Source organism: Amblyomma americanum, chromosome 1 (assembly GCF_052857255.1).
Source record: "Amblyomma americanum isolate KBUSLIRL-KWMA chromosome 1, ASM5285725v1, whole genome shotgun sequence".
NCBI lineage: Eukaryota > Metazoa > Arthropoda > Arachnida > Ixodida > Ixodidae > Amblyomma > Amblyomma americanum.
In genome coordinates this window covers 181,069,570-181,093,572 of record NC_135497.1, presented here as the reverse complement: position 1 = coordinate 181,093,572, position 24,003 = coordinate 181,069,570, and the positions used below count along the sequence as shown (strand labels likewise).

The window sequence follows — 24,003 nt, the reverse complement described above, 5'->3', positions numbered from 1 at the left end:
CTCTAAGTCCTAGAATTATTCGACCGCGCAGTAGTTTGTCCTCTAGCTCTCCGAGTTCGCGCAAGCGAGCAAGAGTTCGGATATCGATTAGCCACTCGTTAAAAGATTCACCCTCACGTTGATCTCGGGGGCCGAAACGAAACTCTTTGAGCGTTAAATTATTCTCTTGTTTGCAGTGGCCCTCGAATTTTTCAATCAGCTTATCGAGGTCTTGCTTTTCGTCCTCATTTGCGAATTTCAAGGTGTAGAACACTAGCCTTGCTTCTTCACCAATTGTCACAAGAAGTGTTGCTGCCTGAACTTCTTTAGACTGCTGCCTCAGTCCGGTTGCGTAGAAAACAGAAGAAACTCACTTTTCCAGATCATCCAGTTCTGGTAAGCGTCACCCGTAGTTCCCAGTGGCTTTGGCGGTGGGAGAACCGTCGACGCCATACTTCTTTCTCTGAAGTGTACTAGGGGTGCAGCCGGACGAGGGGGCGGGGAAGAACAGCGGTGAATGCGGCCTGCGAAACGCGTCGCCGCCCCACTTCTGACACCATGTGAACGGTCGGGAAGCAGGGAACAAAGAGTGTTTATTATCAGACAAGGGGCTGCTTATATAAAGAAAGGTGCAAACATGAGCATGCGCACTTCGTAGCGTAAGGGCACGCGTTAACATGACAGTGCGCATACTTACACTTACATATCTGCGCCCCTTGAAATTGTAATTTGATGTTAGGGATGGTTGCAGTTTGTGTCTGATGTAGAGGTCGATAAAAATGAGGTTCGGACTTCTGCGGCGAGCATTGCAAGCCCCTGTGGTTGAAACAGTTTTCGACCTCATTTATGGCCCCCTGTAGCGTACTTTCGGGTCATCCGCACTGTGATGTCGTCCGTGTACATGCAGAAATTCAAGCCATGTATCCCCTCCAGCCTCACAAGTAGCCGTATCATAACCACGTTGAACAGAAGGGGGAAAGTGACGAACCCTGCGGGGTGCCTATGCTGCTTCAGTGCATGTCTTGAGGGTGAATTTCACCAAACTGGATGGGCACTATCTTGCCCGAGAGTAAATTGACAATGTAGTCGTACGTGCGTTCCCCGACATTTAAGAGATCCACGTTTCCTAGTATCCTCTCGTGTTTCACATTATCAAAAGCTTTCGTGGGGTCAAGTTCCTCTGGTACTTTCGCATCGAGCAACTCAGTGTCGAATCTAAAAAAAGATGGAAAATTGTTTTGTAGGGAAAAGAACTGGCGCAGTATCTGTCTCACATATGGGCGGACACCTGAACCGGGCGTAAGGGAAGGGATAAATTGACCCGCCGCGGTGGCTCAGTGGTTAGGGCGCTCGACTACTGAGCCGGAGTTCCCGGGTTCGAACCCGACCGCGGCGGCTGCGTTTTTATGGAGGAAAAACGCTAAGGCGCTCGTGTGCTGTGCGATGTCAGTGCACGTTAAAGATCCCCAGGTGGTCGAAATTATTCCGGAGCCCTCCACTACGGCACCTATTTCTTCCTTTCTTCTTTCACTCCCTCCCTTATCCCTTCTCATACGGCGCGGTTCAGGTGTCCAACGATATATGAGACAGATACTGCGCCATTTCCTTTCCCCAAAAACCAATTATTATTATTATTATTATTATTATTATTATTATTATTATTATTATTATTATTATTATTATTATTATTATTATTAAGGGATAAAGGAGAGAGTGAAAGAACAAAGAAAGAGGAGCCGTTGTTAAGGGCTCTGGAATAATTTCTACCACCTGGAGATCTCTAATGGGCTCTGAAAGGGGCTCTACTAAAGCTCCAATATGGCTGGGATGTTAAAGCACACCTATTCATAAATACTGTTCAGCAAGTTTTCTAATGCGCTTTGTAGAAGGAGGAGGAGGCAAACTTTATTAAAGAGGAGGTCTTAGACGCGGGTTGGGGTGACGTTCTCCTCCCCGCGTTGGGCTCCTCTTCTAGGCCGGACGCCAGGTGGCCGACCGACGATGTCGTTCGGCGACCTCTTCGGCCTGCTCCGTGACTCGGAGTTCAACCTCCGGGTCCGAGCTCAGCAGCGCGGCCTCCCACTGCGATTGGGTAGAGAGCTGCAGACTGTTCAACGGCTTGTCTTGATTACATGAGTATAGGATGTGTGGTGTGTCTGCCTTCTGGTGTCCACAGAGAGAACAGACGGGGCTAAACTGATCTGGGAACCATATAGAGTACATGTACGGATTAAAGGAAGTGCCTGTTTGGAGCTGCCTCCAGCTGACTTGTGTTTTACTTAGAGATTTATGCGGTTCTGGGAAGATTTGTCTTTATTTCTTGAAGTGGGTAGCAATTTCTTTTATGTCGTCACTCGCTCCTTGGCCGACCTGAACTCGGGGTAGCGAACCTCCCGGTTAATTACGAATCCTCGGATAAATTGTTGCGCCGCCTCGTTTTCAGGATGGCCCGAATGGGCGGGGAGCCAGATTAATGTGATCTGGAGGGTTTTTTGTAATATTTTGATGGCTGCGGAGTAGGCCCTTCCTTTGGCAAAATTTCGAATTGCGCTTTTAGAGTCGCTGATGATGTATTTGGCAGTGTGGAGCTAATGGCTAAAGCTATGGCCGCTTCTTCGGCCTCCTCCGGAAATTTTGTTTTATCGATTATCGCCGATGCGAGGGGAGACCCTCAATCATCGACAACTGAAAGGGAAAAGGCGTCTCTGTCTGCATGTTCTGCTACGTCCACATGCAAGTGCCTTTCTGAACTGAAAATATTTCGTTAAGTTTTTCTGCCCTAGCCTTTCTTCTGTCCGTATCGCAGTGTGGATGCATGTTTTTGGGCAGAGGATGAACTATTAAGTGTTCGTGCACGTGGTTTAGAATTCCCTAGGTGTGTGCACGGACTCCTTCATATTGTATCCCTGCATTTTTTAGGATAAAACGTCCCATTTCAGTGCCTGATAGTCTTCCGTACTGTGCGGTGAGGTGTGCTTCCATCATTTCCGCTAAGTTGTTATGAATTCCTAACTGTAGTAGTTTTTCATTTGGGGTATGACGGGGGAGGTTGAGAGCAATTTTGTAGGATTGTCTGATTACAGCATCCAGGTCGTCTCTTTCTCTGACTGTGAGGGTGACGTATGGTATAGAGTAGATGACTCTGTTAAGAACGAAGGCTTGGATTAGTTCCTGGTCTCGGCTTCTTTAACTCCTCCTCGCCTATATTCGCGATGCGTCTGATGAGAAGCGAGATTTGGTTGACGGTGTTTCTCACTTTCTTAATTAGCGTGCCGTTTTTTTGGTTCCCAATATTCTTAGTGTTTCCACTTCTGGGATGGCTGCCCGTTCCGCGTAGATTTTGATCTGAGGCGCTTTATCCTTTCTTTGACGCTTTCGATGGAGGATGAGGACTTCGGATTTTTGGGGGGAACACTGAAGTCCAGCGGCTTGTGCCTCCTCTACTACTACATCTGCCGCTTGTTGTAGCGTACCTTGTATCGTGCCGATACTCCCCTTAGTGGTCCAAAGGGTCATATCGTCCGCGTACAAAGAGTGCTCTAGGTATGGGATTTTGGCGAGTTCGTGAGCCATTTTGATGAGGGTTATATTGGATAAGAAGGGGGACAGGACAGATTCCTTGCGGCGTTCCTCTGTCTCCTAAACTGAAGGTGTCGGATTTGATTGTGCCAATTTGAATTTTAGCCGTTCTATTAGAGAGAAAGTCCTTGATGTAGTTAAACGTTCTTTCGCCTACATTCAATGGTGAAAGAGAATCTAGGATTGCTTTGTGTTTGGCGCTATCAAATGCTTTGGTTAAATCTAGAGCTAGAATTGCCCTTGTGCTCCTTGCTTGCTCCTGAGATAGGACTTCGTTTGCTAGTCTGAGCGCCGTATCCTGTGCTGATAAACGTGATCTAAAGCCGACCATAGTGTTTGAATATAAATTCTCTCTGGGCGTGTGGGACTGCAGTCTCTCTAGTATTACGTGCTCTATCAGTTTTCCTATGCGAGGCGTAAGCGAAATAGGTCCGAGGTTTTCGAGCGCGACCTTTTTGTCCTGTTTTGGGATGAATTTGTTGTGGCGTAAAACCGGCACTACTATGGTTGTGCCATTCACGTCTTTGCTGCTCTTCATGCAGGTTGGTTCAGATGATATATGTACGCAGCGCGTTTTTGCCTTGCCGGTTTCACCCCCTGTGCTTTTCGCGAGTGTATGTTCGCGATCAGGGGCCAGGCGACCTTCTCGTAGAAGGAAGACTCACTTTTTGCTACTTCGTCGCGCTGCATTTTACTTCCTGATGCTGTTGTTATGCGGCGATGTTGAACTAAACCCTGGGCCCGGTGACACGTTACTGCAGCAACTCTTGAATGGCCAAAATGAAATTAAGCAGAAGCTAACCGCTATTGAAAAGTACCAAGCAGACAATAAGGCCGCTATGGCTAATATGAATGCGCGTATGACCAAGATTGAAGCAATTATTGACAGGTTCGAAGAATTACGCAGTAGCGTTGCAGAGTATAAGTCGAGCTGTGATTCCTTCTAGGCTAACTTAGCATCGTTGGTACACAAGGTGGACGATCTTAAAAACCGTAGTCGGAGGTGTAACTTAATTTTTTTGGCGTTGACGGAGATGACGCGCGGGAACCATATAGAAAATCTGAAGAGCGTGTTGTCAATCTGTGCACTTCAGTATTACAAGTCGGCGAGGTGGAAATAGAAAGGGCACACCGACTTGGCAAATTTAACGCTGACAAGCAACGCCCTATAATTGCCAAATTTTGTTCAGATAAGGACAAACAGAAAGTTCTGCTGGCGGCTAAGAAATTGAAGGGTACAAGAATTTCCATTTCGGAAGATTTTTGTGAGCCATTGCGAAAGAAAAGAAGAATGCTTCTAGAATATGCGAAGGAAAATCAGTCCGAGGCAGATAAAGGGTACGTAAAGCGTGACGTACTCAACTTGCATAAAATGAAGTATGTTTATGACGAATCCATGGGGAAGGTTGTGCGAGTTTGACAAAGCCGAGAGAAAGGCGCGTTGTTATCGTTCCTTATCGTTAACTGCAGAAGCCTCCGAAACAAAACAGATGAATTTTTCAACTTGGTTGACATGAGCAAACCATCTGTAATTTTGGGCACTGAATCGTGGTTAGATGGTAACGATAGGGATTGTGATGTCTTTCCTAGCAACTACGTTAGCTATAGAAAAGATAGAGACTGTCACGGAGGTGGTGTATTCATTCTTGTTGATCAAAATATACAGTCGCAGATGTTATGCAAGTCAGCTGATTCTACTGAGGCTGTCTGGGTGCAACTTCGTTTGAAAAATGGAAAATCACTGGCGGTGTGTTCCTTTTACAGGCCTCCTGGCAGTAAGGTACAGGTTTTAACTAAGCTAGTGGAAGATGTAGAAGTGAGGAATTATGACTCCTTAGTGATCGGTGGTGATTTTAATTTGCCCGAAATTAATTGGTTGCAAAATGCAACAATACCTAATGTGTCTAGTGCGTCAGCAAAAGAATTGATGAAGTTATACAACTCATTTGCGCTATCGCAGTTGGTGTGCCAACCTACTCGTGGAAGCAATGTGTTAGACTTACTTTTTACTAATTTGCCTTTGGATACGCAACCTGTGCTGATCTTGCCAGGCATAAGTGACCATAACGCTGTTTTGTGCAAGCTGAAATTGGAGTACATTAAAGTCGCTAATAGCGCAGGTAGACGGATATACAGCTATCGAAGGGCACAAGTCGATGAAATCTCGTTGGCACTCGACTCGTATTACGACGTATTTGAAACATTGTCAGAGTCGCTTAACGTAGACGAATTGTGGTGTTTACTTAAAAAGAAGATTTTCGAGTTGCGTGACCAATTCGTCCCGGCATGGGTACTGACGGCAAGGCGGGCTAGAAGTAAGCCGTGGTTCACGAGGGAAGTTCGTAGAGCACTGGGGAAAAAAATCAAGTATACAAGGCGTACAGAAAGAAGCCGACACCCCAGAAAAAGCAACAATTGCAACAAGCCACAAATGAGGCGAATTCCGCAATATCACACGCGAAAGGTATTTTTTATGCTTCTTTTCATTCTAAGTTAAAAAGCAACCCTAGAGAATTCTGGCAGTTTATCAAGAAGAATAGAAAAGACGAAGTGTCAATTCCTGCGCTCGAACACAATGGGTCTATTGTGCATGATAGTCTAGATAAGGCAGAATGTTTTAGCTCGTTCTTCGGTTCTGTTTTTTTCTGCGCGCGCAACTAATACTGATTCAATATTTCACTACGGGCTTATCGGAGGGGAACCAATGAATGACATCGTATTCGACAGGACGGGTATTCAACTACAACTTGAACGTTTAAGTACCACTAGTGCCAGCGGTCCCGATGGCTTGCCGAACTATCTGCTTTCCGCTTGTGCAGGCCCGTTGTCTAAATACCTTTATGTGCTCTTTGCCAAATCCTTGACATGCGGAATGTTGCCTATAGACTGGAAAATTGCCAATGTTGTTCCTATTCCGAAGTCAGGACCTCGAAAATCTGTGTTTAATTATCGACCGGTGTCCTTGACTAGCGTACCTTGCAAGATCCTTGAGCATGTACTTTTTAGCAATATCATGACTCACTTAAATTTGTTTTCCTTGTTGATCACTCAGCAACACGCATTTCGAAGTGGTTTTTCTTGTATTACTCAGCTTACAGAATTAACGCACGACCTAGCATCCACTCTTGACAAAGGGGGCTGTGTAAATAGCATCTTTTTAGATTTCAGGAAGGCTTTTGACCTAGTGCCCCATTCTTTACTACTTGAAAAATTATCGTGGTACAACATAAATAAAACGGTTGTTGAATGGATAAAAGAATACTTAAATTGTAGGACACAACGCGTAGTCGTTGGAGGTAGGCTGTCGCATGGTGTTGATGTGACATCGGGGGTGCCTCAAGGTTCAGTTTTGGGTCCGCTATTGTTTTTGTTATACATGAATGACATTACCGTTGGCATATCATCTTTCATCCGATTGTTTGCGGACGACTGCGTTCTGTATCGCGTTATGAAAGGTCCCGATGATTATAATGAACTACAGAAGGATTTAGACAAGGTTGCAGAGTGGTGTGGTAAATGGGGCATGAGTATAAATATTGATAAAACTGTGCAGATGTGCTTCACGAGACAAAGGTCACCAAATGTATATACATATAGCATTAACGGGACAAATCTTGCATCCGTGTGCGAATATAAATACCTTGGGGTGTACTTGACCCCTCAACTATGCTGGCACCGTCATGTTAACTATATAATTGCTAAGGCGTATAGAGTTCTTGCTATGCTACGTAGAAATGCGAAGTGCTTTCCTTTAGAAACAAGGAACCTGCTTTACAAGACTAACATAAGACCAATACTGGAATATGCTTGTACTATCTGGGACCCGTGGACTGCGACAGACATAAAGAAACTAGAAAGAGTACAAAGCTTAGCAGCCCGTTTCGTGGTTCAAAACTATACTCGGTATTTTAGCGCATCCCAAGCAAAGGAAACATTAGGCTGGAATACACTTCAAAATCGTAGAAAAACATTCAGATTAAAATTTTTGCACAATATATATCATTCTAAAACCGGCCTCAATCGTGATAGCTACATAAGGCCACCGGAGTAAACTTCTGGCAGGCGCGATCACCCACTTAAGATTAAAGAATATAGATGCAGAACGGAGCTTTTTAGGATGTCATTTTTTCCTAAGACGGTCAGTGAGTGGAACAGGTTGCCCGGCGATGTTGTATCGCTATCTTCAAATGATGCCTTTGCTTCAGCAGTATGACTTGCAATTTTTTTTTTCTCTCTGTACTTTGTGCTTGCGTCAACAGAACCGCTTTGTTTCACTTCGCACATGTACGGTTATGCTCTGCTTCTTTGTTCCTTCTTTTTGTTGTGACGGCGATTTGCCCTGATCTGTATCTTTCATGTATTCTATATAAACTGCTGTTTATCAATGATATATGTACTTCTCCCCCCCCCCCCCCCCCCCCCACTGTAATGCCAAACTGGCGCTGTGGGTACTGTGATAAATAAATAAATAAATAAGACGCTGGGAGTTTTCCGCCCTCCAACACTCGTTCGCAAAGTCCGTGAGCGCTGTGAAAGAAGCGCCGTCTAGGTTTCTGAGTGTCTTATTGTTAATGTCGTCCTCTCCAGGATGGATGTCGTGCGTATCTTGAGGGGGGCTGCTCTGATTTCAGCCATTGTTATGCCAGCGTCCAGGATGGGGTTAGGTTGTGCTTCATTATCGGGTAGGGACTTCGTCTCTCGGGTTGTGCAGAAACACTTCTGCTGTAGCGTGTTTATATTATCTTGATCCGTGCTTGGGTCTATGTTTAGAATTTTGGTGATTTCCTTTTGAGTCGTAGCTTTGTTCGATTCCGGGTCAAGGAGATGCCGCAGAAGATTCCACGTCTCTCTCGTGCCTAGATTGCCATTTACATTTTCGCAGATATGGTTTCACTGCTGCCTCGCGAGTTCTGTGGAGTGGTGGTGAATTTCTTCCGTGAGTGTGACTATCCTGTTTCTAAGCTTTTTGTTGCATTTTTGCTTAAGCCATCTTTTTTCAAGGCTTTGCCGTGCCTCCCAGATGTGTGTAAGTCGGCTGTCAATCGTATTTACGCCTAGGACATGTACTAGTTCTTTAGTGGCCTTTCCCACATCAGATAGGAGGGTTTGTGTCCACTGTTCGAGGTCTGTAATCGGTTCCTGATTTTGGTCGTGGATCGTCCTAAGTTTGTCCCAGTCGGTGATTGTTTTTTCTGGGTTTGGGTTTGACATTGTCAATGGCGATTTTAAACGTTATGAATAAGGGCCACTTCCCAGATTTTGTCTGATGTTGCTCCAGCTTAAGTCTGGGAGATTTTTGCCTATCGTGAGGTCTGGGCACGTGTCTGTGTTCACGCTGTTGCCTATCCTGGTAGGTTGCAAGGGTTCCGTGTATTGGGTTAGCCCTCTTTGCTGGATAAAATCTATTAGGGCCGTGCCTTTCCTTGATGTTGTTGCGTGTCCCCATTGCACGTGTTAAGCGTTGAAGTCGCGCACAATTAGGGTTGGACTTTGGCCTGCGATTTGTAGGGCTTTGAGTATAGCGGCTTTCGCTGGTCCAGCCTGTGCCCTGGGGTGGCTGTATGCGTTAAGTATGAACAGAGAAGAGGAGTTTCTTTTTCTAGGTAGAATTTTGATTAATATATAATCGAGCTCTAGGTTTTCCATCTCTTGGTTAACCACGGAAAGGTTTTTATGTACCATCGTAGTGGTTAAAGGTTGTTCTGCGATGTTACATGGCAGAACTGCCCGGTAACCTGGCAGTCTTAGTCGAGACATTCTGGGTTCTTGGATCGCTATTACGTCAGGTTTTTCGGATTGCGATTGAATGTGTAACTGCAGATCTGTTTTCTTGTTGCGCATAGACCTGCAGTTCCACTGCAAAATTGTTATGGTTTTAGGATTGGTAATTTTGCTGGGATAGATTGATTGGCACCCCTTCAGCTGAGGGGGAAGCAGATGCAAAATTTCCTGTACAACGGTGTCGATTACTCCGAACTTGTGATTTGCATCCTGTACGTGTTGTTCGAGTCTTTGTGCTAAATTGTCTACTATTTATGTTAGGTACTCGAGCTTCTGGCTGTGCTCTTCCACTTTTTGTTCGAGTTTTGGTACTCTATCCTCCAATGAGGGATTTCTTATGTCAGCTACTGCTCGTTTTTTGCAAGGTGTTTCTTCCTTGCTTACTACGCTTACAGGTGTTTCGACTGATGCGGTCACAGTAGTTTCCATTTCTGTGTCTTCCGGCATTGGAGGAGAGTCCTTAGATTTGACGGGTGCTTTTAGTTTACTATTTTCTTGTTCCAAGTGTTTGATTCGGTCCGTGAGCATTTGAATGTGGTGTAGTGCCTGGTCGACTTTATACAGTAATGACTGCAGCTCCGTCCCCTTTCCGTGAGAGGCCACTCCCGCCCAGCTCACCTGTTTTAGTCCGGGGCTCTAAGTCCGGCTGCTGCTTCTGCTGCTACCTCCACCACGGCTGCTGCGTCCGCTGTCCAAGGACGGGAAGAAGTCCGAGCAGTCCTTGCTTTGGGTGGATGTTGGGTCGTGTTGCAGGTCCGGGATTCGGATCTTGACTGGTGCTCCGATGTCTTCGCTAGGGGTCGTTGAAATCGTGTCTTGCAGCTGTTATCGCCTGCACGGTGCACTCCTCCGCAGACAATGAAAATTGGGTCGCATATTTTTTTTCCTTTAGGTGTTGGTTGCCGCAGTACTGGCACCTTTGTTGATGTGGCTCCGGACATAGGTCTTTTCTGTGTCCGACTCTTCTGCAGTTCGTGCCCGCGTCTACTTTTGGAATAAAGTGGTAAACTGGGTACATGACTCCAAAGTACACGATGCTATCTGGTAGTTCGTCTGCATCGAAGTGGAGCAGGAAGGACTTTGATGTTCTTCCCATGGTTCGCGCTTGTACGATCTCAGGGTTTCTTTTGCGGAATTCTGTCATCATTTCTTGTTGAGTTTCGCCATCGTAAGCCCGATAGATGATGCCCTGCAGGGTCCTGCCCGGAGGGGCGATGTACGACGTTATGACGATGTCTTTGCCTTCTATCTTTATTTGCTTGACTGCGACGCAGCGTAGTGCGTTTGCATGCACCAGCGTCGATATGGTGAACACATTTTTTGCAGAATTTGTTCTAAATTTGTCTTCATCAGCCTCGGTCGCGGTAATGCTGCTCGCTGTTGCGATCGTGTGCCTGATGGACTTCTCGTTGTGGCGCGTTAAGTCTACGCCACCCGTTGGTCTGTAGATGATTTTATAGCCTTCCTCCGGGCGTCGGGAAAGCGGTTTCTTAGGATGGAGTGGAGGGAGAGTATCAGTCGGCGGCTTCTCGGTCTCCTTACTTGGCTTCTGAGCTGTTAATGACTCAGCTTTGGGGTTCTTGTTACTGTCAGAAACAATCGTTTTCCAATCGGTCGTATCTAATTCGACTGGGGACGCGTTTGTCCCAACTGCGGCATACTCCATGCCTGCCGCGCTAGGCCTGGCGTTCGGGTAAGCTAGGGCGCCGGAACGACGCTGTCTATAGACAGTCGGAGCTCGGTCGCCCGAGCTCCAATTTGCCTAAAAGAGGTCTTGAAAGGTGCCTTATACACTCACGCTTCTTGTCCGCGCGTCGGAGCCGTCGTATCCTGGTGTTTTCCCTTGCAGCAGGTGCTTGAACGCGGAGCCCATACGAAGCAGATGAGTCTCCGCTGGCCCCCTAGCGGCCCCCTAGCTTTGTAGAAGCTAAGTTATCTGTAGTCAAGATTCGAATTTCCGCGTCTTCGCGCTTTTCCCTCTCCTCTCGTCACTTTTCGCACGCTGGAAGGTCGGCGCTCCTCTGCCGGCCCCTCCTCCGGGGGAGAGCTTCCTGACCCGCTGGAGCTACGCGGCTTATTGGCCGCGGCTTTGGTAGCTGCCTTACGTCTGAAAGAATGTACCCAGTAGCCACCTCTCAACATGTATACGTAGATGCGAGTGACGGAGGAGGGTGCGAGCATGAAAACGTCGCCGGGAAAGGCTCGCCAACTATCGCGCGTGATTGTCGGTCCTCTGCTGCGTGTAGAAGTGTATTATTTGGTTCAAGCTTTTATGAGAACACAATGCAGTGATTGAGCGAGTTGTTGTACTTTCCTCGGAAGGTGTTTCAGAGCCCCTTTAATGTGCACTGACATCGCACAGCACACGGGCGCCTTATCGTTTTTCCTCCATCGAAACGCAGCCTCCGCGGTCGGGTTCGAACCCAGGAACCACGCATTAGTATCCGAGCGCCCTAAGCACTGAGCCACCGCGGAGGATGTGTCTAATATGTCATTTTTGATTTGTGTCATGATATCTTGTGGGGACAACTTACTCCCTTCTGGATCGAGGAGGTGACGAAGGAGATTTTATGTTTTGGTGAGGCCGATGTTGCCCTCAAGCTTGGTCAAACATTGTTCCCCAGTTCTGAGCGCACAATCTGAGTGCATATTCCTCAATCTCTTTGTTGTAGCGCGCTAGGCGTCTTCTGAGATTGCGATGCCACTAATGTTTCTTTAATCGCTTTTCCATACTAGCTTTGGACTCCCACATATGAAGAAGGCAGCTGTCTAGCACTTCGCGTTCCGCATTGTCGTCAAGCGTTTTAGGCGCATTCTTAGCATCATTGCTGAGTTCCTCGGCCTATTGTTCTATGTGATTTCTGCCTTTCTCTCGTCCTGGCTACGAGCGTGGCGGAAAGCGCCCCATTAGATAATATGCGGGAGAGGGGCGTTTGGCAGGGCCAACTAGCGAGAGGGAGTCCTCACTTCCCGCCTCAAAAAATGTAACATAACGGATTGCCCTAAATTCTTTCTTTCGCAATTCGAACACTCCAGGCGTATCGCGCCTGTGAGTTGGCTGTACTGCCACCTGCGCCTAGCGTGGCCATTCTTCCCGCCGACTAACATGCTCATGAGCCGGCCACTCGACGGGCTCGGCGCCTGAGTAAAGGCTTCCGCCCTAGCAGGAGCCTGAAAGGAGTGCCCATGAAAATTTTAACATCCCATGACAGACATTGGGCTATCTCCTGAAACTTCAAACGGTTGAATTCGCCTTCGCGTAACCTAACAAGAATAAAGCTGTATAATTAATTAAGGCCACATGACACCAGTGATTGCGTGCATGTGTTGTTATCCTGTGTTTATTCCAGCGCAAAGTATTCGAATTGGAAATTCACGGTTGCTTGTTCTCAACGCTTTTGTTTACTTATGCATCACTTTGTGCCGCGTGAAGGACGTTGTAACGAACATCCTACAACCGTGGTTAGTTCGCTGGAACTCCCACGTATTTCAAGTGTTCGCATCTCGAAGGAATCGTGCTTTTGACGGCTCTATTTCCTCATTCTTGGACGTATTGTTGCCCGAAAGCTCGGTGCGGCTATTTCACGCAGCAGCGCATATACTCAAGCTGCGGCAGGACGGGTGGGACGACGCAGTCGATACGCCCCGGTAATTGCGCTATCAGTCGCCGCGTGGACCATGCACTTGGCACCAATGAGCTGGCAGACGGAAATTACATGCACCTATAAACACCGGACGGGAGGATGGATATATGTCTCACGTGGTCGCATGCAAACCTGCTGCAGCTTTCCGCAGCAAACCTGATTGCTCTCTACGTTGGACGGACTCATGCTACATGTACTTGCGTGGAAATCATTTGAGAGATTTGTACCAACTTGGAATAAGGATTATGCCCCACACCTGACCTTCCAGTCACATTTTGCAAAAAAAAACGAAAACATATCAACCACGTCGCCCAAAATGCGGTGTCGAGGCGAGTGGTACATATGTATGCCGAGGAGTTGACGCTAAAGCACGCCGTTCTTTGTGAGCTAAAGCACATTGATGTAAGAACAACAACGTCATACTTCCAACAAACTTCGTCCAGAGTGCTAAGCAATACACCGCAGTTTCTCTGCGAATTTCTGAGAGAAAAAAAGCGTTGGGTGCTTAATTCGGCATGCTTCCTACATTATGTTTTTTAATTCAGATCCATGAGCTTCAACATGCGCTGATGATGTACAGTGTGGTTCACATATAACTGCAATACTGAAGTGGATGGGGTGGCATGTACCGAATCTCCAGCACTCGACACTTCCAATAGACTTTATGGCAGGACAGGGCTCAGATTTCTTGACGTCGCGTCAGGTGCAGAAATACGCGTTCAAGTGTGATCCACCCTGGTACTTTCTCTACAGGCTTAAGATCAGCTTGAAGTGGGTTGCTGCGTCGGAACACAATTATCTGCATTCTTTTTTCCATAAACGCTTCTCTAAGTAAGATGGTATAAAGGTATTTAACCCTCCGATGGACAAAATCAGACTACTGCTCGAAGAGCTCCATTCGTTTTTAGACAAATTTTTAGCAGTTTTTGAAGCAAGGGCAAAAGCATGCCTGTAAACGCCCCTAAAACGCACCCTTCTTGTATCGTTGACTGTGACCGGCACTTATCTCGTTGAAAACTGAGGTGCAGACTCAGTAGAAAGACGAACATACTTTATTATGCAACACTACAATTAGAATGCAACACTACAAACAACTTTTGGGCACAGCCATGGGTGCTTCCGTCTCCGTCGTGTGTGCAAACATTGTTCTTGAACGCATTGAAGCAGAGGCACTTGGTTAATTTCATCCAGCCCCTAAACTGTTTCTCCGGTACGTCGATGACTGTTTTTGTGTGATTCGCCGACAGGATGCAAGCCATTTCCTTGAGCACCTGAACTCCTTTCAGCCGACAATTCAATTCACCAAAGAAGAACAACAGAATGGAGCCATTCCCTTCCTGGATGTGCTTGTGCAAAGAACAAGCAATGGGCTCGCAACGAGCGTGTACCGCAAGCCCACTCACACTGGTCGGTACCTGAGTTTTCATTCGACACACCCTGTCGCACATAAACGCTCTGTTGCATCTGCACTTTTCGTCCGCGCTTTCCGCCTTTGTTCAAGCCCGAGGACACTCAGATCCGAACTAAAAATTGTGAGGAAGGATCTTGCCAACAACGGGTACCCGAAAAATATGATAATCACTGCAGAACACCGCTGTTCACGTCGAAACGCGGAAACAACGGCCACCAAGAAAAGCAAGCGAGCAAACATCCCCTACGCTCCAGGAATGAGCGAGGCCTTAGCCAGGGTCTTCAAGGACTACAATGTCCATATCGCCCACGTGCCACCAAGTAAGCTGAAGCAAAAACTTGTCAGAGTTAAAGACCGGGTTGAAAGAAACAGATTCCCCGGAGTGGTGTACAAGATCCCCTGCAAGGACTGCAAAGCTGCATACATCGGCGAATCAGGCAATTTTATCAGGCGCTTAAAACAACATCAAAATGACGTCGCCAAAGGCACACGAAAGAAAATGCCTTGGCTGAACACTATCAAGTTGCATCCCATGCCATCGATTGGAACAACGCCTCAGTCATCGCGACGGAGAAGTATTTAACGTCCCGTTTACTTCTAGAATCAGTTCACATCCAAACGACACCACATGTATTAAACCGAACGAGGGGTAATCTTCCTGAGATCTACGCATGCTCATTACGTCACCTGCACCGTACATAAGTAACCACCTTCGCCCATCCGCTGCCATTGTGAACAAGGGACCCGTACGGGCCCCGAAACGTCGTTGTTTTTCCTTTTTTCTTTTTTGGCGTGTGCTCCTCTTTTTCTGCTATTATGTTCCCTCCTCGTCAGACGGGATTCCGTCAAACGCTCGACTACAGTATTCTCTCATGGCTGCCGGCAATCGAAACATATGCGAGTAGCGCAACAAGTATAACACTTGCTCAAGCTTTCGCTGATGCGTCAAAGCAAAGGGCGCATTCTAGGAAAAATTTCAGCATGCGAAACAGGAATGGCTTAACTGAACATAAGATAAAGAAGCAACACGCTTTCTTCAGATACAGACAAACGTTCAAAAGGGGGCACACGGGCACGCGGTACGGCGGCTGTGGCTTTTTTAAGCAGAGTCAAGAAGTCTTTATTGTGTAACACAAACAAAATGTATACACAGATATTTGGACCGATAGCCAATGAGGCTAGTAAGCGGTCCAATACAAAATAACATATAGGACAGCAATCACAAACACATTGAAGAAAAACTAACTTTGTAGCCTTGCTTCCATTCCCAAAAAATGTTTCTTGCATGTCAGTTTGAAATTCCTAGCTTGCTTTATTTCAATTGGCAACGAGTTCCAAATTTTCGCTCCTGTAAATTCTATTTGTCTTTCTCCGTACGCATTATGGCAAATTGGAAGGTTAAAATTGCCATTGCTGGCTTGTCTAGTGTTGCGGACGGGAATACTGAATGCACCAAGAAGTAAGGGGTAGTTGGTATTTATAATATTATCAACCATAAGAGCTATTTTGTAATCGCGTAGGGTTGTGAATGATATGGTTTGCATTGCGTCAAAAATGTTATTGCTAGAACTATTCGAAGAAGGTAATCCCATGGTTTTCAAGGCACGTTTTTGTAGTCTTAGCAATGGTGTTAAATACGTTTTGTATGTGATTCCCCATGATTCACTGCAATAACTGAGATGACTGTGACATAATGAAAAATACAGTGATCTAAGAATAGCAGGTGGAAAGTGCCGCCGTGCCTTAGCCAAGGTAAAACAACCGTACGCAATCTTTTTACACACATTGTGCACCTGTTCCTTCCACGACAAGTGGCAGTCAAACATGACCCCTAAATATTTAAAAGAAGACACACTATCAATAACATTGTTGTCAACACATACAGAAAAATCACTTGATTCAATACACTTTTGTTTTGAACGAAAAATAACATATTTAGTTTTTTCAGTGTTTAAAGTTAGATGATTATTACGAAACCAGGTCGAAATACGTTGGAGTTCATTGTTAATAGGTTTTTCTATTGACTCAAGTGAGTTGCCAGTAAAGATAAGTGCAGTGTCATCCGCATGCATCAAAATTTGAGAACACTGCATTGCATTGGGGAGGTCATTAATAAAGATTGAAAATAAAAGCGGTCCCAGAACTGACCCCTGGGGTACACCACACGTAACAGTTTGGTATGCAGACTTGAACTGTTTGAGGACAACTTGCTGCTGCCGTGAAGAAAGATAACTTTTAAAGAATTCAAGTGCCCCGCTACGCACACCATATGCTTACAGTTTCATTAAAAGAATGGAGTGTGAGACTGTGTCGAAAGCTTTTTTGATGTCTATAAATACGCTTACAGCAACATTATGATTATGAAGAGCAGATAGGATAAGCTGTGATAGAGTAACTACAGCCGTGGACGTGGACCTGCTAGAAACAAATCCGTGTTGCTGAGGACAAATAATATGATTAGCATCAAGAAAGGTTTTCAGTTGGAAAGCAATTAATTTTTCAAAAATGGTATTGACGACACTCAGTACAGATATTGGCCTGTAACTAGACGGGTTGTTAGGGTCACCAGTTTTAAATATCGGAACAACTTTTGCAACTTTTAAAGTATCGGGGTATAAGCTAAAGTGTATCGCGTGATTGAATATTCTGCACAAAGGAACACAAAACAAATCAATGTTGTCCTTGATTACCTTAGCCATTATGCCGTCTGGCCCGGCCGCTTTATTCGTGGGCATGTTCGCCACAACACTTGCAACTGCATCGCTAGTAATGTTCGAGAAACTGAATTCATTATTAATACATCGAGGTACGCCGGATGTCACTGAAGCTAAGGGAGTAGGTTGCGCACTGTTCTGACCGTAGGTTGTGAAGAACTGATTAAACTGGTCTGCAGTCTCTATTGACAAGTTGTCAGGAACGATCTGTTTTCTTTTAACTGTTCCCGTAACTTCTCCTACAATCTTCCATACTTGCTTAGTGTCATTTCCTTGACGATTAACCAAATTAGTATAATACAATTTCTTTGATTTTCTCATCAGCGCCACGGATTTGTTTCTGTAATACTTAAACTGTTTCAAGTAATAAGCACTGATCAGCTTATTTCTCTTCGCTCGAGGAATAGTCGTAGTTGCTGAAGCCAGGGGGCAAAGGCAGGGAACCTTTCTTCACAATGTTGCTCAAGACAGCGCGTGCCTCATGGTCATTCAGTATTCCCCACAGGTTCGGTCCAGTAACGAACTCCTCTGCCGTGAGCGCAAGGAAGTGAAGTTTGGGGAAGAAGGGTTTAACGAGCGTTCGGACCTCAGGTTTTCCGTCGACGGCAGCGGGTGAGCGAAGACGCTGCTCCTGTGCCCATCTGTGGAGTGCGCGAAACACCGAAATCTGGGGCACGTCAGCGACGCATTCGATGACGTAATTGGCCGTGCGCACTGAACAGCGTGCGAACGCTTCTGAGGTAAGTACGGTAAGGCTATATTCCTTGAGGAGATCCAATGCGGGGAGGTCACTGTGATCTTCGCCCATAGTAAAAAGGTAGTCGAAGACCGGGCACACGTCCTGCGGCTTCATGTTACGTTTTATGTAAGCAATGCACATCTCTTCGAGTTCCGGCACCAGGTACTTGGTAGCTGCGCTCCGAGTGTACAGTGCCTGATGCAATGTTTCAACTTCCAGCTGGCCGTTGTAGAAGTACCTGCATTGAGCACAATGCATTTCAAATTTCTGCATCGTCTAAATTTCTGAAGCCGCTTCAAACTTTTAAAACAATTGCGTTGAAGTTCAGCTTTCCATTTCATTTCCGACATTGACCAATTATCATTGGAATGGCACAACGCGTAGCAAAGTCAACTCCTTCTGCATAGTCAGCCGGTCAAGACAACGTCATTTAAAAGGCAAAACAGCCAGTCAAAGAAGAGCATCTTGAAATATTTCTTGGAGTTCTTTTACACTATAACAGTACCACAGCGCTGGGCAAGTTTGAAAACTTTTGACAGGATGTCGCAAGCGATAACCCTGGTTGACCTAGGCAAGATTATCAGCAATGATTTAGCTTTGTTCCAGCATTATATTTCCTTTAGGCTTCCTTCATGTGGGGCGACTATTCTTTAAGCGTATACAGGCTTTGCGGTCACATCGAAAAGGAGAGATGGCGCTAGGTATCACAAAATGCAATCGCTTGAGGATTTTAAGTTTACCACCACAACAGCCATGGCATATGTCACGCGACATGGCGGTGCATCAACTGCCAAATCACTTGAGTGAACTTACCGAAGAAGGGCATGAACGCCCTCCGGGTGTAAGTCGGTGATGATTATCCGATCTACACCGCGGAAGCCTCCAGAGAGCATGGCTCTGAAGATCTTGTTCTGAAGACCCAAGATAATTCGATGCGCCTTATATGACTTCCGCTGGTTAGGAAAGTGGGCGCAATTGACGATGATCTCTACGTCGGCCATCTCCTCGCTTTCGAGAAATCTTGCGAGAGAGAACTGAAAGTGAAGGAGAGAGCTCAGGATTATGTCGTAATGTGTGAACGACTTCGCATCATCAAATCTATGACCACACCTCTACGATCCGGTTCCACAAACAAGAAGAACTAAAAATAGCCCCACATTCTGGCCCAGTTCTGGTGTCCAACAAGATATGTCAGACAGTTACTGTATCATTTTCCTTCCTGATAACCAATTTTCATTTTTTTTATCATATTCTAGTCCTTAAGGCTGCTGGTGAAGCAACTGACTTCTTCGGTCTGTAAAGCACCACCAGCGTTGGCTAATGCATATGCCCGCTCACTTTTTGCTATTTCTCGCGCTGAAACTTTACGATGTGCCGCACCGACATGTTCCAATTGTCAGCTTGTGAATATACAGGGTGTTTCACCTAAGATTTTGCACAATTTTAAAAAATAGGCTTTTTTAGAAGAGCGCCTATGTAGGCATAGCATTGTGAGCAGTGCAATACATCAGAATACACCTCATACATGGTGACTAGAAGGCTGGTTAAATAATATTGAATATTGAACTTTCTAACGATTGCTCTTAGGATCTTTAAAGTATTGACTGGCGTTTAGCCTACCGTAAGTAATATCCATATTAGTTTTCATAACATCAAAAACACTGTTACCCTTGGGGCTGTGGCCCAACAAATTTTCCCTATTTCGACGAGTTGCGTGCACTGACGAGGCTGCTCTGACTGCAAGCTTCTCGAAAGCGCATGTATGTATCTTGACTCGGTGTAGCCAAAAATTCCTGGGCTACAGCGCCGAGGGGAACCACGCTTTGCAAATTCTGTAAACTAATATGAATATGAATCACGGGGGGGCTACACTTCTCTCAGTAAGTAAGGAAGCCTAAAAGTAATAATAAAAAAGGTAACGATTCGGTATTAGTTAACCATCCTTCTAGTTAGAATGTACTATATGTAATCTGAGGTACTACACTACTGACAATGCTGTGCCGAAAAAAAGCGCTGTTGAACTGAAAAGCCCTTTTAAAAGCGTTAGCTCCTACTCATCACGTTTAGAGATTTGGTGGGGTCTGCTACCGGATGGATGGATACGGCTGAACCCTTTAAATCGGGCGGTGGCTCAAGCCACCTGTAGATCACAGCGCGATCTGTGGCAGCAACTAGAAAACAGCAATTCTCGCATTGAGGCTCGTAGCGCTATCTAGAATAGCATTGTAGAAACAACCACCTGCCGCGTGCCAATGATGACGTCACGGTCCAATATGGTGGATAGAGGTGGAACTAATGAGCATGACGTCAGGGAACCAAATGACGGCAATGTTCCGGTTTCTTGAATCCGAAGATATCGGCTATTAAACATTTGTTGCGCCCTTCCATCACTCTCTCTCCTCGCCTCCCAACAAACATCCTATGACGGGTAGGTAAATTCTCCCCTTACGGGACCGCTGCATGTGTACTCATGCATTCCGCTATATATTCTCGGCCAACATGGTACTCCCATCCAGGGACAGTTGTGTACCGATTTTGGTAGGCAAATAAAACCTTACGGGCTGCGGTATAGAAATAAAACGACAATTAATTAATAGGTGAACATTGTAGACATCCAATTACTAATTGAAGCGTTACCATATCGCACCTCACGCCAAATTCTAGGCCTACCTTGACCCCCCAAACGAAGCAAACTCCCTTTGGAACGTACCTTGAGGGGGTGTAACTCGACAACGGGTAGACGTGCATCGTAATTTTTCTGATAGATGGCGCTAGGCGTCGATCGCTCCGCTAGTCGGCGTGCGTGCACGCGTAGCCGAGCATGGTGGCAATCCACCCCGTTTCACTGGAGCGTTTCAACGCTCATATGTTCCATCCATCCATAGCTCCTCTCAGATGCGCTCGTTTCGCCGATCATAGATTCGATTCGCCGACTCCTATTTCTATTAGTGTACCTTCGTTTAATCTCATTCATATCAATCCTAGTAAACTAAGACACTAACGCTCGTTACTTTAACGTCTTCCAGACGGTGGCAGCTTTTTTTTTTCTTAAATTGTGTAAAATCTTAGGCGAACCACCGTGCCTGCCTGTGTGTGTGTGTGTGTGTGTGTGTGTGTGTGTGTGTGTGTGTGTGTGTGTGTGTGTGTGTGTGTGTGTGTGTGTGTGTGTGTGTGTGTGTGTGTGTGTGTGTGTGTGTGTGTGTGTGTGTGTGTGTGTGTGTGTGTGTGTGTGTGTGTGTGTGTGTGTGTGTGTGTGTGTGTGTGTGTGTGTGTGTGTGTGTGTGTGTGTGTGTGTGTGTGTGTGTGTGTGTGTGTGTGTGTGTGTGTGTGTGTGTGTGTGTGTGTGTGTGTGTGTGTGTGTGTGTGTGTGTGTGTGTGTGTGTGTGTGTGTGTGTGTGTGTGTGTGTGTGTGTGTGTGTGTGTGTGTGTGTGTGTGTGTGTGTGTGTGTGTGTGTGTGTGTGTGTGTGTGTGTGTGTGTGTGTGTGTGTGTGTGTGTGTGTGTGTGTGTGTGTGTGTGTGTGTGTGTGTGTGTGTGTGTGTGTGTGTGTGTGTGTGTGTGTGTGTGTGTGTGTGTGTGTGTGTGTGTGTGTGTGTGTGTGTGTGTGTGTGTGTGTGTGTGTGTGTGTGTGTGTGTGTGTGTGTGTGTGTGTGTGTGTGTGTGTGTGTGTGTGTGTGTGTGTGTGTGTGTGTGTGTGTGTGTGTGTGTGTGTGTGTGTGTGTGTGTGTGTGTGTGTGTGTGTGTGTGTGTGTGTGTGTGTGTGTGTGTGTGTGTGTGTGTGTGTGTGTGTGTGTGTGTGTGTGTGTGTGTGTGTGTGTGTGTGTGTGTGTGTGTGTGTGTGTGTGTGTGTGTGTGTGTGTGTGTGTGTGTGTGTGTGTGTGTGTGTGTGTGTGTGTGTGTGTGTGTGTGTGTGTGTGTGTGTGTGTGTGTGTGTGTGTGTGTGTGTGTGTGTGTGTGTGTGTGTGTGTGTGTGTGTGTGTGTGTGTGTGTGTGTGTGTGTGTGTGTGTGTGTGTGTGTGTGTGTGTGTGTGTGTGTGTGTGTGTGTGTGTGTGTGTGTGTGTGTGTGTGTGTGTGTGTGTGTGTGTGTGTGTGTGTGTGTGTGTGTGTGTGTGTGTGTGTGTGTGTGTGTGTGTGTGTGTGTGTGTGTGTGTGTGTGTGTGTGTGTGTGTGTGTGTGTGTGTGTGTGTGTGTGTGTGTGTGTGTGTGTGTGTGTGTGTGTGTGTGTGTGTGTGTGTGTGTGTGTGTGTGTGTGTGTGTGTGTGTGTGTGTGTGTGTGTGTGTGTGTGTGTGTGTGTGTGTGTGTGTGTGTGTGTGTGTGTGTGTGTGTGTGTGTGTGTGTGTGTGTGTGTGTGTGTGTGTGTGTGTGTGTGTGTGTGTGTGTGTGTGTGTGTGTGTGTGTGTGTGTGTGTGTGTGTGTGTGTGTGTGTGTGTGTGTGTGTGTGTGTGTGTGTGTGTGTGTGTGTGTGTGTGTGTGTTTTTCAAGCAGCGACAGTGTCATGGGCAGTCCCTGCAAAGAGAATTTTATCCATCTACAAGTACCGTAAACGCCTTAGGTCGTACATTCATAGCGGGCAAAAGCTCATGCAACGCCACGGCTCCCTCTCATATGCACGCTACCGCACTACGAGCATTCTAGCACTGTTTTTGACTTCAAGGATGAAAACGGTTGGATAACAGAGACTGATTACTACGTTCTAATAACCAACGAAGAGGCCACTTAAAACTAATTAAAACGGACCTTTATTTAGCTAGGGAGGGCAGAAAATAAAATAGAGGTCTCGAGGCCAGACGGTCGATTCTACAAGCCGACTGCGACGACGCCAGGTACTCCTGTTAACGTATCTCTGCTGTCAGACCACAGCGCATTGGCTTGCCAGCAACAATCGCGAAGATCTGAATGCTCTCGACACCGTAGTTAACGAGGTTACTTTCAATTAAATCGCGAAAAATTATTCATTTTATAACTGCATATTTTTCAGGAATGCGTACCCAGTAACTCTGAACAAAATAATTTTTGAGCGGGAAACCCTTTATTAACGCAATTTTTTAGATAATGTGAGACCTCACTATAATATTCACTATATCCGCAGATCACCCGATGGCAGTCTTGCTTTTTTTTTCTAATAAGCGTTTTTGCTATCGTAAAAAGTCTCTCCCACGTGTTTTCTACAGCAGTCTTAACCGTTCAATGCGATGGATGGAAACACTTTAAAAGAAATATTTTGCAACATATCAGAAGAATTGGCAGTTACCTTAAATATTTCGATAAAAGTATTTTACAATTTTTCAATTTCTATTATTTTTGTCCAAGAATGCTGAACATAATAGTCAAATAAGTTAGAAAAAGCCATTCAGCTAAAAACTAAACTGTACTGTGAGTTATCCTCACCCTCCTTTTAGGACCAGCTCAAATTTCTTTACCATCATACACTCTAATCAGGCGGATAAAATCAGCTTATCATGCTCCTGGCGAAGCATTAATAAAAATGCGGTTATGGCAGTAATGCTCGTAAGGCTTACTTCTCGTTGCTCCTCGGTCTGGGTAGAAACGTCGCTCCTGGAACCGTAGCCACGATTGGCTCCATTTCGCCAGTAAGGTCCCACACGATTGGCTCGGGATCTGAGCCTGAAGGCTGAAAAACAAAACAATGGCGCACAGTGCGTAAAACGTGAGGTATCTGCTACGCACTGACATAAATAATAATAATAATAATACATAAAGCGCACGAACGGCATTTTTATTGGCTACCTCAACGAGCGCAGAAGCCAAAGGAGCAGACGCTGGGCTTGAAAGACGCCCTCCCAATTTTTATGTCATCCGGCACGGTACAAATGAGCTAAAAAAGGGTGTACAGCCGTTGTTTGTCTCATTGTGAGAGGCATACAGCCTGAGCGCGAAGCTGCTTCTATGATGATGATGATAGGTTTTTATGGCGCAAGGGCACCTGTGGCCAAAGAGCGCCATGGCGCTAGGTACTTTCTTTTACTCAAGGTGAGGCCAAAGACCCGAAGCTGTTTCTTGCTTTTTTTTCAGCCTTTAAATCACCGCCATTTCTTTCTCTCTGTTATGACACCATTTCTGCCGCTCTTAGATCACGGCACAGGTTCAGCTCTTTGATACCCCATATGCGCACCAACCCATAGGGCGCCTGCATA

General features: G+C 46.0%; 1 protein-coding gene across 1 annotated transcript in view; it reads right to left on the bottom strand.

Annotated features, from left to right (window-relative positions):
• Nucleotides 1-14,020: 14,020 nt before the first annotated feature.
• Nucleotides 14,021-24,003, bottom strand: part of LOC144114291 (BTB/POZ domain-containing protein 1-like) — a 32,388-nt gene continuing 22,405 nt past the window's right edge. The window contains exons 2-4 of the mRNA XM_077647921.1: nt 23,368-23,480; nt 18,661-18,881; nt 14,021-18,085 (exon numbers count right to left, since the gene is read on the bottom strand). Coding sequence (XP_077504047.1) covers nt 17,491-18,085; nt 18,661-18,881; nt 23,368-23,480 — 929 coding nt within the window. The 3' untranslated portion in view covers nt 14,021-17,490. The remainder of the gene's footprint in view (nt 18,086-18,660; nt 18,882-23,367; nt 23,481-24,003) is intronic.